Source organism: Girardinichthys multiradiatus, chromosome 14 (genome assembly GCF_021462225.1).
Source record: "Girardinichthys multiradiatus isolate DD_20200921_A chromosome 14, DD_fGirMul_XY1, whole genome shotgun sequence".
In the NCBI taxonomy this organism is placed as follows: Eukaryota; Metazoa; Chordata; class Actinopteri; order Cyprinodontiformes; family Goodeidae; genus Girardinichthys; species Girardinichthys multiradiatus.
The window spans coordinates 6,126,975-6,140,833 of record NC_061807.1 but is presented as its reverse complement, the minus strand read 5'-3'; the positions used below and the strand labels follow the sequence as shown (position 1 = coordinate 6,140,833).

The window sequence follows — 13,859 nt, the reverse complement described above, 5'->3', positions numbered from 1 at the left end:
AGCGAAAAGCAGTTCACGATTCAAAATATATTTTCCCAGTATCTGTTTAAAAACACAACCATAGGTTTTACCATATCTAACCCAGAAACATTTTGGTCTGGCATGTAAGCGAACAGCTGTGCAGTGAGGTCCTGACGGAGACTGCAGGAGAAGGTAAACACAGTCACCGCTTTAAATTCATCGGATTATTGTAATTTTTAAGTTTATTTTTTTATTATTTCCTATAATTTAGTTTCAGAATGTATGTGGCTGTAAGTTTAGTTTGAAACCTGGGGTTTAAATTTAATTTCTTTTATTTTCTGACCTTTAAACGCCATCTGATCGCTGCAGTGAACCAGACTCCATTTAAAAACCATCTTTTTTAAACTGTAGCATTTAAAACTTGAAAGAAAACACTGCAGTGATGGGTTAGAATAAACTGTTAGAACTATTTCAATTATATAGAAGCTGATCTTTGATTCGGCGCATATTGAGTCTTTACCAGCTCTAAATGATTGATTGGTTGGTTGATTGATTGATTGATTGGTTGGTTGGTTGGTTGGTTGGTTGATTGGTTGGTTGGTTCATTGGTTGGTTGATTGGTTGGTTGATTGATTGATTGGTTGGTTGGTTGGTTGGTTGGTTGATTGATTGGTTGGTTGATTGGTTGGTTGGTTGGTTGATTGGTTGATTGATTGATTGGTTGATTGATTAGACTGATCAGTAAATCTTTCTGTCTGTGCCTTAGATGACTGTTCATAATCTGTACATATTTGACCGTAACGGGAGCTGCTTGTTTTATTATGAGTGGAACCGGAAGAAACAGGCAGGGATCTCTAAGGATGAGGTGACGTCACACACAAATAAACAAACAAACGAGTAAACAAACAAACAAGTAAACAAACAGCCAGTAACCAGCTTCTGTGTGTTTGTGTCTGCAGGAGTTTAAGCTGATGTACGGCATGTTGTTCTCCATCAGATCTTTTGTCAGCAAGATGTCTCCTCAGGACATGTATCCTTTGAAACCTGCAGGTTTACCTGTCAGTGCCCCCACCTGTCAGCCGGTGGTCCTTAGCGTCTCCGTTTGGCTCAGGAAGGACGGCTTCCTGTCCTTCCAGACCAGTAAGTATCGCCTCCATTATTACGAGACGCCAAGCGGACTGAAGTTTGTGATGAACACAGATCTGTCAGTGAGCAACGCCAGAGACACCCTGCAGCACATATACAGCAACGTAAGACACACACACAAACACACACACATACACACACTCTTGTTTTGCTATATGTAGTGAGGACCATGTGTTGACTCCCATTGACTTCCATTGATTTTCAGTCATTTTCAACCCTTTCTATGCCCTAACCCTGACAATAACCCTAAACCTAACTATTACCAGTGCATGCCTAACCCTAACCTTAACCTAAACTCAATTCATACCTTAGTCCTAAACCTAACCATTACCAAAATAGGTCGTGAGGACCAGCAGAGGTCTGAGTCAAAGGCTGCTGACTTGACTCTAAAAACAGAAACATTTTGATTGGTTCAGCTGAGTGAGGAAGCAGACAGGAAGCTGTGGTTCAGATCTCCTTATAAAGATCTGGGACATGTGGAGCTGCAGAGTACGGAAGCTGACAAGGGTCAAAGCTGCAGTTATTAAGTCTGATGTGTTTAACTAGTGACCAGCTTGGCAGGTTGGTTGGACCATCAGCAGGTCTGCTTCCACTGATGAAATGAGACACTCCTTCCTTTGGACTTTCACAATAAAAGTATTACCTACATGTACGACTGATTAAAGCAGTTTCTGAAGAACAGAACATGTTCTGTGTGATCAGTTAGAATATGATGGTTGTTACTGCTGCTAATAGCAATCTTCATCACAGTGATACGATGATGGTGATGAGGTGAACTAATAAGTGATGTTTGCACAGATAATCCTTACAGAAGATGTTCCATCTCTACAACCTGCAGCTGTAACTCTTAGTTATTAGTAGCTGAGCTGTGGTGTTCTTCATGTCCAGTTAAAACCTGGTCAGAAACGTTCGTTGGTCTGCAGGACTTTCTTTAGAAGCTGGTTTTATGCAGAGAAATCTAGAAGCTCCAGAAGATTATGGTGATAGAATGAGAAGGTCTGTCCTCCATTGGTCAACCTTCATGACTCCTGGAGATGATCTGTGTCAGTAATCGGTTCTGATGAGATGTTCTCAGCATAAATCTGTGGTCATCATCATTGTCCTGATCTTCTCATCAAGATAACATCATGTATGAAAGTGTCCTCCTGAGAAACCAGCTTTAACATTTAGACCAGTACCTCATTGTGTCTGGATCAGGTTCTCAGAACCAAGGTTTTAACACTGGAGGCAAGAACAGAACCTGCTGAGTTCTGGTATTGGTTCTGTCTGAGTGTCCTGTCTCTGTTTCAGCTGTACGTGGAGCTGGTCGTGAAGAACCCCCTGTGTTCGTCCTCCCAGACGCTGGACAGCGAGCTGTTCGGCACCAGACTGGACTCCTTCATCAGATCTCTGCCGTACTACAGCCCCCGAGCCGCCTGAATGCACCACACAGTACTGATCCAAAAGTCCTAATTCGGTTCTTAGAGTCCTTCAGTCCAGATCCTCAATCATTCCAAGGTCAGAGATAAAAATGGTCGTTTGGAAATGGACTGGGTAAAAAATTGTACAAAGTCCAAAGAAAACCGCTTTTAGAACTTCAGAAAGTCTGGAGTGCTGTTGATCTGCACTGGGTCAGAGGAAGGAGGAGGACTGGATCAGAAGAACTGGATCAGAACTTAGGATCAGGGTTCTATTTATTGAGTTATTTTGGTATTTTCAGCAGAACTCTATCTGTGTTTAATAAAACTAACTTTGGATCAGTCTGGTTCTGGTGTTATTGGGCCATGAAATATTAATGCTGCAGAACAACAGTGACCCAGTCAGAGTCCAGCACGGTTGGTTCAGCTCAGTCCAGATGGTGATGGTATTCATTTTTTCTCAGAACCTTTTCTACCTTTAATGTTAATTCAATCTGTTATAGGGAAACATGAACAAGGTTCAGTGACCTGGTTCTGTTAGGGTCCAAACCCTTCAGCTAACTCTAGACTGAAGCAGCTTTAGATCCAGGTGTCTGTCAGCATCTGACATCCTGACTTGGTAACGTGTCCGTTCTACCCGCAGAAGGTCTCCAGACGTCTCGGATCATCAGGACATCTCTGTCCATGGTCCTCTTCAGGGGAGCCCACAGAGAATATTAATAATAATAATACGTTTGATTTATTGACGCCTTTAAAGACTCTCAAGCTCACACTATGAAGGACACATAAAAGCAACAGATCAAATTTTAATATTGAACTGGGGGATGAAACTAGACAAATGTGGTAAAAGCACAGTGGTGGTTAGCATGTAGTGATCCTGTGGGATCGGCAAGTCTGAACAGGTGGGTTTGGAAGTGGGTCTTGAATAGGGTTTAAGATGAAACTACAAGTCCTTCTCAAAATATTAGCATATTGTGATGAAGTTCATTATTTTCCATAATGTCATGATGAAAATTTAACATTCATATATTTTAGATTCATTGCACACTAACTGAAATATTTCAGGTCTTTTATTGTTTTAATACGGATGATTTTGGCATACAGCTCATGAAAACCCAAAATTCCTATCTCACAAAATTAACATATCATTAAAAGGGTCTCTAAACGAGCTATGAACCTAATCATCTGAATCAACGAGTTAACTCTAAACACCTGCAAAAGATTCCTGAGGCCTTTAAAACTCCCAGCCTGGTTCATCACTCAAAACCCCAATCATGGGTAAGACTGCCGACCTGACTGCTGTCCAGAAGGCCACTATTGACACCCTCAAGCAAGAGGGTAAGACACAGAAAGACATTTCTGAACGAATAGGCTGTTCCCAGAGTGCTGTATCAAGGCACCTCAGTGGGAAGTCTGTGGGAAGGAAAAAGTGTGGCAGAAAACGCTGCACAACGAGAAGAGGTGACCGGACCCTGAGGAAGATTGTGGAGAAGGGCCGATTCCAGACCTTGGGGGACCTGCGGAAGTAGTAGACTGAGTCTGGAGTAGAAACATCCAGAGCCACCGTGCACAGGCGTGTGCAGGAAATGGGCTACAGGTGCTGCATTCCCCAGGTCAAGCCACTTTTGAACCAGAAACAGCAGCAGAAGCGCCTGACCTGGGCTACAGAGAAGCAGCACTGGACTGTTGCTCAGTGGTCCAAAGTACTTTTTTCAGATGAAAGCAAATTCTGCATGTCATTCGGAAATCAAGGTACCAGAGTCTGGAGGAAGACTGGGGAGAAGGAAATGCCAAAATGCCAGAAGTCCAGTGTCAAGTACCCACAGTCAGTGATGGTCTGGGGTGCCGTGTCAGCTGCTGGTGTTGGTCCACTGTGTTTTATCAAGGGCAGGGTCAATGCAGCTAGCTATCAGGAGATTTTGGAGCACTTCATGCTTCCATCTGCTGAAAAGCTTTATGGAGATGAAGATTTCATTTTTCAGCACAACCTGGCACCTGCTCACAGTGCCAAAACCACTGGTAAATGGTTTACTGACCATGGTATCACTGTGCTCAATTGGCCTGCCAACTCTCCTGACCTGAACCCCATAGAGAATCTGTGGGATATTGTGAAGAGAACGTTGAGAGACTCAAGACCCAACACTCTGGATGAGCTAAAGGCCGCTATCGAAGCATCCTGGGCCTCCATAAGACCTCAGCAGTGCCACAGGCTGATTGCCTCCATGCCACGCCGCATTGAAGCAGTCATTTCTGCAAAAGGATTCCCAACCAAGTATTGAGTGCATAACTGTACATGATTATTTGAAGGTTGACGTTTTTTGTATTAAAAACACTTTTCTCTTATTGGTCGGATGAAATATGCTAATTTTGTGAGATAGGAATTTTGGGTTTTCATGAGCTGTATGCCAAAATCATCCGTATTAAGACAATAAAAGACCTGAAATATTTCAGTTAGTGTGCAATGAATCTAAAATATATGAATGTTAAATTTTCATCATGACATTATGGAAAATAATGAACTTTATCACAATATGCTAATATTTTGAGAAGGACCTGTATGAAGGTCCAGAGTGAGTCGAAGAGCTGAAATGTCTTTGAACCATGGAGGAGAATTGTGGCAGAACTGAACCTTAGCATTTGGGTCATAGAGTTCAGTGAAAGGTTCTGGATTCTGGCGTGACCAAACTTTAGTTTTCCTCAAGTCATTCTTCAGTTGATCTGGATCAAGCATGAACAGAATATTAGCTTCATCTCCATCTTTCTATCAGACACCTGAAGGTTTTGGGTCAGAACCGACTGAAGAAATCATAAACAGTTCTAAATAGCAGTCGGTCATGATTAAAAATTCTAGTTCCATTTGAAAAAACGTTGCCCCAGAACATAATGCTGCCACCGCCATGTTTCCCTGTTGTCATGGTGATGGGTAGAGCTGTTTTTGCGGCAAACGTACCTTTGGAAAATGAATGCCCAACAGGATGACAAAAAGAGCAACTAGTTAAGGTTACTCAGATGGACAGTAACTAGTTACAGTTATTAAGGCTGACAGTAACTAGTGAGTTATTCAGGCTGAAAGTAACTAGTTAGTCATTCAGGCTGATAGTAACTAGTTAGTTATTCAGGCTGACAGTAACTAGTTACAGTTATTCAGGCTAGCAGCAACTAGTTAAGATTATTCGGATGGACAGTAACTAGTTACAGTTATTCAGGCTGACAGTGACTAGTTAGTTATTCAGGCTGACAGTAACTAGTTACAGTTATTCAGGCTAGCAGCAACTAGTTAAGATTACTCGGATGGACAGTACCTAGTTACAGTTATTCAGGCTGACGGTAACTAGTTAAGATTACTCGGATGGACACTAACTAGTTACAGTTATTCAAGCTGACAGTAACTAGTTACAGTTATTCAGGCTGGCAGCAACTAGTTAAGATTACTCGGATGGACAGTAACTAGTTACAGTTATTCAGGCTGGTGGTAACTAGTTAGTTATTCAGGCTGACAGTAATTAGTTACAGTTATTCAGGCTGGCAGTAACTAGTTACAGTTATTCAGGCTGGCAGTAACTAGTTAAGATTACTCGGATGGACAGTAACTAGTTAAAGTTATTCAGGTTGACAGTAACTAGTTATAGTTATTCAGGCTGGCAGTAACTAGTTAGTTATTTAGGCTGGCAGTAACTAGTTACAGTTATTCAGGCTGGCAGTAATTAGTTACAGTTATTCAGGCTGACAGTAGCTAGTTACAGTTATTCAGGCTGACACTAACTAGTTACAGTTATTCAGGCTGGCGGTAACTAGTTAGTTATTCAGGCTGACAGTAACTAGTTACAGTCATTCAGGTTGGCAGTAACTACTTACAGTTATTCAGGCTGACCGTGACTAGTTAGTTATTCAGGCTGGCAGTAACCAGTTACAGTTATTCGGGTTGGCAGTAACTAGATACAGTTATTCAGGCTGGCAGTAACTAGTTAGTTATTTAGGCTGACAGTAACTAGTTACAGTTATTCAGGCTGGCAGTAACTAGTGAAGGCTACCATGGTGGACAATAACTAGTGAGTTATTCAGGCTGACAGTAACCAGTTACAGTTATGCGGGTTCGCAGTAACTAGATACAGTTATTCAGGCTGACACTAACTAGTTACAGTTATTCAGGCTGGCGGTAACTAGTTAAGATTATTCGGATGGACAGTGACTAGTTAGTTATTTAGGCTGACAGTAACTAGTTACAGTTATTCAGGCTGGCAGTAACTAGTTAGTTATTCAGGCTGACAGTAACTAGTTAGTTATTCAGGCTGACAATAACTAGTTACAGTTATTGAGGCTGACAGTAACTTGTTACAGTTATTCAGGCTGGCAGTAACTAGTTAGTTATACAGGCTGGCAGTAACTAGTTACAGTTATTCAGGCTGACGGTAGTTACAGCTATTCAGGCTGACAGCAACTAGTTAAGGTTATTCAGGCTGGCAGTAACTAATTAAGAATACACGGATGGACAATACCTAGTTACAGTTATTCGGGCTGCCGGTAACTAGTTACAGTTATTCAGGCTGGCAGTAACTAGTTAAGATTACTCGGATGGACAGTAACAAGTTACAGTTATTCAGGCTGACAGTAACTAGTTACAGTTATTCAGGCTGGCAGCAACTAGTTAAGATTATTCGGATGGACAGTAACTAGTTACAGTTATTCAGGCTGACAGTGACTAGTTAGTTATTCAGGCTGGCAGTAACCAGTTACAGTTATGCGGGTTGGCAGTAACTAGATACAGTTATTCGGGTTGGCAGTAACTAGATACAGTTATTCAGGCTGGCAGTAACTAGTTAGTTATTTAGGCTGACAGTAACTAGTTACAGTTATTCAGGCTGGCAGTAACTAGTGAAGGCTACCATGGTGGACAATAACTAGTGAGTTATTTAGGCTGACAGTAACTAGTTACAGTTATTCAGGCTGGCAGTAACTAGTTAGTTATTCAGGCTGACAGTAACTAGTTAGTTATTCAGGCTGACAATAACTAGTTACAGTTATTGAGGCTGACAGTAACTTGTTACAGTTATTCAGGCTGGCAGTAACTAGTTAGTTATACAGGCTGGCAGTAACTAGTTACAGTTATTCAGGCTGAAGGTAGTTACAGCTATTCAGGCTGACAGCAACTAGTTAAGGTTATTCAGGCTGGCAGTAACTAGTTAAGATTACACGGATGGACAATACCTAGTTACAGTTATTCAGGCTGCCGGTAACTAGTTACAGTTATTCAGGCTGGCAGTAACTAGTTAAGATTACTCGGATGGACAGTAACAAGTTACAGTTATTCAGGCTGACAGTAACTAGTTACAGTTATTCAGGCTGGCAGCAACTAGTTAAGATTATTCGGATGGACAGTAACTAGTTACAGTTATTCAGGCTGACAGTGACTAGTTAGTTATTCAGGCTGGCAGTAACCAGTTACAGTTATGCGGGTTGGCAGTAACTAGATACAGTTATTCAGGCTGACACTAACTAGTTACAGTTATTCAGGCTGGCGGTAACTAGTTAAGATTATTCGGATGGACAGTGACTAGTTAGTTATTTAGGCTGACAATAACTAGTTACAGTTATTGAGGCTGACAGTAACTTGTTACAGTTATTCAGGCTGGCAGTAACTAGTTAGTTATACAGGCAGGCAGTAACTAGTTTCAGTTATTCAGGCTGGCGGTAACTAGTTAGTTATTCAGGCTGACAGTAACTATTTACAATTATTCAGGCTGGCGGTAACTAGTTAGTTATTCAGACTGACAGTAACTAGTTAGTTATTCAGGCTGACAGTAACTAGTTAGTTATTCGGGCTGACAATAACTAGTTACAGTTATTCAGGCTGGCAGTAACTAGTCACAGTTATTCAGGCTGGCAGCAACTAGTTAAGATTGTTCTGATGGACAGTAACTAGTTACAGTTATTCAGGCTGGCGGTAACTAGTTAGTTATTCAGGCTGACAGTAACTAGTTACATCTATTCAGGCTGACAGTATCTAGTTACAGTTATTCAGGCTGGCAGCAACTAGTTCAGGTTATTCAGGCTGACAGTAACTAGTTAGTTATTCAGGCTGGCAGTAACTAGTTACAGTTATTCAGGCTGGCGGTAGTTACAGCTATCCAGGCTGACAGCAACTAGTTAAGGTTATTCAGGCTGGCAGTAACTAGTTAAGATTACACAGATGGACAATGCCTAGTTACAGTTATTCAGGCTGCCGGTAACTAGTTACAGTTATTCAGGCTGGCAGTAACTAGTTAAGATTACTCAGATGGACAGTAACAAGTTACAGTTATTCAGGCTGGTGGCAACTAGTTAGTTATTCAGGCTGACAGTAACTAGTTACAGTTATTCAAGCTGGCAGCAACTAGTTAAGATTATTCGGATGGACAGTAACTAGTTACAGTTATTCAAGCTGACAGTGACTAGTTAGTTATTCAGGCTGGCAGTAACCAGTTACAGTTATGCGGGTTCGCAGTAACTAGATACAGTTATTCAGGCTGGCGGTAACTAGTTAAGATTATTTGGATGGACAGTGACTAGTTAGTTATTTAGGCTGACAGTAACTAGTTACAGTTATTCAGGCTGGCAGTAACTAGTTAGTTATTCAGGCTGACAGTAACTAGTTAGTTATTCAGGCTGACAATAACTAGTTACAGTTATTGAGGCTGACAGTAACTTGTTACAGTTATTCAGGCTGGCAGTAACTAGTTAGTTATACAGGCTGGCAGTAACTAGTTACAGTTATTCAGGCTGATGGTAGTTACAGCTATCCAGGCTGACAGTAACTAGTTACAGTTATTCAGGCTGGCAGCAACTAGTTAAGATTATTCGGATGGACAGTAACTAGTTACAGTTATTCAGGCTGACAGTGACTAGTTAGTTATTCAGGCTGGCAGTAACCAGTTACAGTTATGTGGGTTGGCAGTAACTAGATACAGTTATTCAGGCTGACACTAACTAGTTACAGTTATTCAGGCTGGCGGTAACTAGTTAAGATTATTCGGATGGACAGTGACTAGTTAGTTATTTAGGCTGACAGTAACTAGTTACAGTTATTCAGGCTGGCAGTAACTAGTTAGTTATTCAGGCTGACAGTAACTAGTTAGTTATTCAGGCTGACAATAACTAGTTACAGTTATTGAGGCTGACAGTAACTTGTTACAGTTATTCAGGCTGGCAGTAACTAGTTAGTTATTCAGGCTGACAGTAACTATTTACAGTTATTCAGGCTGGCGGTAACTAGTTAGTTATTCAGACTGACAGTAACTAGTTACAGTTATTCAGGCTGGCAGTAACTAGTTAGTTATTCAGGCTGACAGTAACTAGTTAGTTATTCAGGCTGACAATAACTAGTTACAGTTATTCAGGCTGGCAGTAACTAGTCACAGTTATTCAGGCTGGCAGCAACTAGGTAGTTATTCAGGCTGACAGTAACTAGTTCAGGTTATTCAGGCTGACAGTAACTAGTTAGTTATTCAGGCTGACAGTATCTAGTTACAGTTATTCAGGCTGGCATCAACTAGTTCAGGTTATCCAGGCTGACAGTAACTAGTTAGTTATTCAGGCTGGCAGTAACTAGTTACAGTTATTCAGGCTGGCGGCAACTTTTTAGTTATTCAGGCTGACAGTAACTACTTACAGTTATTCAGGCTGGCAGTAACTAGTTCAGGTTATTCAGGCTGACAGTAACTAGTTACAGTTATTCAGGCTGGCAGCAACTAGTTAAGATTATTCGGATGGACAGTAACTAGTTACAGTTATTCAGGCTGACAGTGACTAGTTAGGTATTCAGGCTGGCAGTAACCAGTTACAGTTATGCGGGTTGGCAGTAACTAGATACAGTTATTCAGGCTGACAGTAACTAGTTACAGTTATTCAGGCTGGCAGTAACTAGTTAGTTATTCAGGCTGACAGTAACTAGTTAGTTATTCAGGCTGACAATAACTAGTTACAGTTATTGAGGCTGACAGTAACTAGTTACAGTTATTCAGGCTGGCAGTAACTAGTTAGTTATTCAGGCTGACAGTAACTAGTTAGTTATTCAGGCTGACAATAACTAGTTACAGTTATTGAGGCTGACAGTAACTCGTTACAGTTATTCAGGCTGGCAGTAACTAGTTAGTTATACAGGCTGGCAGTAACTAGTTTCAGTTATTCAGGCTGGCGGTAACTAGTTAGTTATTCAGGCTGACAGTAACTATTTACAGTTATTCAGGCTGGCAGTAACTAGTTCAGGTTATTCAGGCTGACAGTAACAAGTTACAGTTATTCAAGTTGACAGCAACTAGTTCAGGTTATTCAGGCTGACAGTAACTAGTTACAGTTATTCAGGTTGGCAGCAACTAGTTCAGGTTATTCAGGCTGGCAGTAACTAGTTACAGTTATTCAGGCTGACAGCAACTAGTTAAGGTTATTCAGGCTGGCAGTCACTAGTTAAGATTACTCAGATGGACATTAACTAGTTAGTTATTCGGGGTCCAGTGACTACTAAAGGGCAGATAAATTTTGCCACGGCTACATCGGATGAGGAGGAGCTGCTAATTTGCTTTGTAACGTTGGACAAACACGAAGAATGAAGCTGGTATTTAAGGCCATTAAACCAGACTAGGGACGAGGAATACATCTGTCAGTGCGGCGCAGAGAGGGGCAGTGTACTAGTTGCGTACTAGTACCAGTGGTGTGACACTGCAGACGCCGTTAAAAATTGGGCTTTGTGTGTCATGTCCGGCAGATGTCCGCTTTGAGCACAGACAAAGTTACTTCAGTAATTTTGAAGGGAAAGTACTAGGAGTAGTTTTACTGAACTGTTTACTTCTAGTTGAGTAATATTATTTTGAAGTACCCCTTCTCTGACTTGAATATAATTTCTGGCTACTCTACCTCCTCTAGTAACTTAATTCAATGAAAATCAAGGATGTTTTAAACAAATATGAAGCAGACACAGAAACAGTTTCTGTTTAAATGTGACTTCCTTCATGTGCAGCAGCTTTGTGGTTCTGAAGCTGTTTTCCTGCCTACTGGGCCAGCTGGAGGTCCGATGAAGATGCAGTGAACAGGATATATTTGTTCTAACATCTATAGCTTTTCTACTGACTGTTGGCTTCAGTAGCTTCATGTTAACATAATCAGTGTTTGTTCTGTCTAGAGTTGTTATTCAGTAATTATTGTTCCTTATTTATTCTATAAAACACCAAAAGCATCACTTGTGTTTCTAAAGACATCGTTTTGTAGAAATCATATCAGATGTTCTGATCCAACAGTCACTCAGTACTTGAGTCAGCTTTTATCAAACCTCCTGAAGTATCGCTGTTCTTCCAAGCTCCTTCGTTGCTGAGCTAGATGTTTCCTGTCCCATCACTCTTCCACTCGTCAGCTTTTAAGGAAGAAGTTAATGGAAGATCAAGTCGCCCTCACCCTCCAGTCAGCTGTCATCACACGGTATCTCTCCAGAGCTTTAAAACATCGGTCTGAAATCTAAAGCGTAGCATGTTTTCACTCAACGTTGATGAAGCCTTCACTGGTATGGATAGATGTACTGGTCCCATGGTATGATGAGGGTACAAAGCTGGCACTGTTTGGGATGCAGTCGTGACCATTAAAGGAGTCATTAATGTTAAAAGAGTTATTAAAGCTCATGAAACAGATTCATGTCTTGTTCCTGACATCCTCCTCATGTCACCTCCTCCAAATAAAGTTTTACCATCATTTTAAAAAGTCAATTTTGCAGCTTTAGTAGCTGTTGCTGTGAACACACTGGGAGCAGTGGGCAGGCAGTGAGGCGACCAGTTAAAAGCAGGGATGGATTACTGGGCCATTCTACCAGGGTCCTAAGAGCTCAGAGGGACCTGAAGCCAGAAGTTCTGTCCAGAGAATCTCCTGTTAAGGTTCACGTTGGGTTTGTTCATCTCCTGTCTGAATGTTGTCCATTTATATCCTGAAATTCATCAGAATCTATTATTTAAGGAGCAACTGTTCAAAATGTTCTGCTGGAGGATCATACAGAACCTTCCTTGATGAACATGTGTGGCTGACCAGGATAATAAATACATCTGGGCCCAGGAGCCCACAGCACCATAAACCCGCATACACGGCACCCCCACCTCACATCCACCTTCCAGCCATGAAGGAGGTTCAGGCCCAGGGTTTGTTTCCACTGTCAGCCCTGTAGTCGTGTTTGGACCTTTTGGTACTGCTCTCTTGACTGATGCCTTTGTTACCCCTCTGAAAACTGTGGTTCTGGTTTAAGCATGAAAATGAGCAAAGGTCCAGAACCACCTACCTGCAGGGCTGAACTTGGTTCATTAGGTTCTGTGTAGCTGGTTTCAGGAGGAACTCATGAAGGTCCAAATTCATTTAACCCGGTTCCTGTAGCTTATTTTGCTTTGAACTGATTCATTTGTTGTAAATATTATATTAACAAAACAAATTCCTTGTATGTCCAAAAACGTACTTGGCAATAAAGCTTTTCTGATTCTGATTCTGATTCTGATTCTAAGAGGTCCAATTTGTCCTGGTGTCAAACATGTTAACAATAAACGCTTCAGAAGAACCATTTCTACGTGACGAGGTCCAGTCAGCTTACAGAAGGACAGGGTCGGACCTCTGACAGGCTGATGGTGCTGATGTAACGGGTCAGAGGTCAGCTCTCACTAATGCTGATTAACATCTGGATTAATCTCAGTAATCTCATGAGTCCAGCTGTGGGTTTGGCTGCACATTCTGCACACAGACCTACAGAACCTCCGCTCCTGAATTCTGTTCATTGACCCGGATGGTCCTGCTTCAGTTCTCTGCAGTGTCTTCATCGGCCGGGTTCTGGTTGCTCTGGGGGACCTGCTGCTGGTGATGCTGTAAGGTCAGATCTCGCCCCGATGCTGCTGTCAGGTCAAAATCAGGACCAGCCATCGGATCAACATTGACCTGCAGACAGTCCGGCTACTGAGATTAGAAGTTCTCAGATGACCATCAGCTGTTTGGGTCAGCAGGATAATCCTGGTGCTGATCTAATCGGATCTAATCTGAGGGAAAAAACTGCTGCTCACAGCTGGCTACAGAGGAGACGTCCAGAGAGGACATCTGGACACCGAGGCTGAACATCACAGCCCCTCAGTGGGTTTCTGCTCCTCATTGCTACAGAGAAGAAGATGAAGAACAAAACTGACCCAAACTGCTGGTTTCCACTGAAGATCTTCAGTTTGAGGAGGTTCTGTAGAAGGTGACGTCCATCATCACGTCCCCAACAGCTTACAGCAGCTTTCCTGTCTCTGAGACACAGACAGGTCCGGTTCCATCTTCTGGTTCTGACTGATCAGAGATCCGTTTTCTACTCAGACTTCAGTCTTCTCCCTC

At 41.9% G+C, this 13,859-nt stretch overlaps 1 protein-coding gene across 1 annotated transcript; it reads left to right on the top strand.

Annotated features, from left to right (window-relative positions):
• The first annotated feature begins 14 nt into the window (after positions 1 to 14).
• trappc1 (trafficking protein particle complex subunit 1) lies at positions 15 to 2,848 on the top strand. The gene is made up of 5 exons (XM_047386782.1): positions 15 to 153; positions 728 to 826; positions 921 to 991; positions 1,073 to 1,211; positions 2,398 to 2,848. Exons 2-5 carry the CDS (start codon positions 728 to 730, stop codon positions 2,524 to 2,526), a joined length of 438 nt encoding a protein of 145 aa, XP_047242738.1. The 5' UTR covers positions 15 to 153; the 3' UTR covers positions 2,527 to 2,848.
• Positions 2,849 to 13,859: the final 11,011 nt, after the last annotated feature.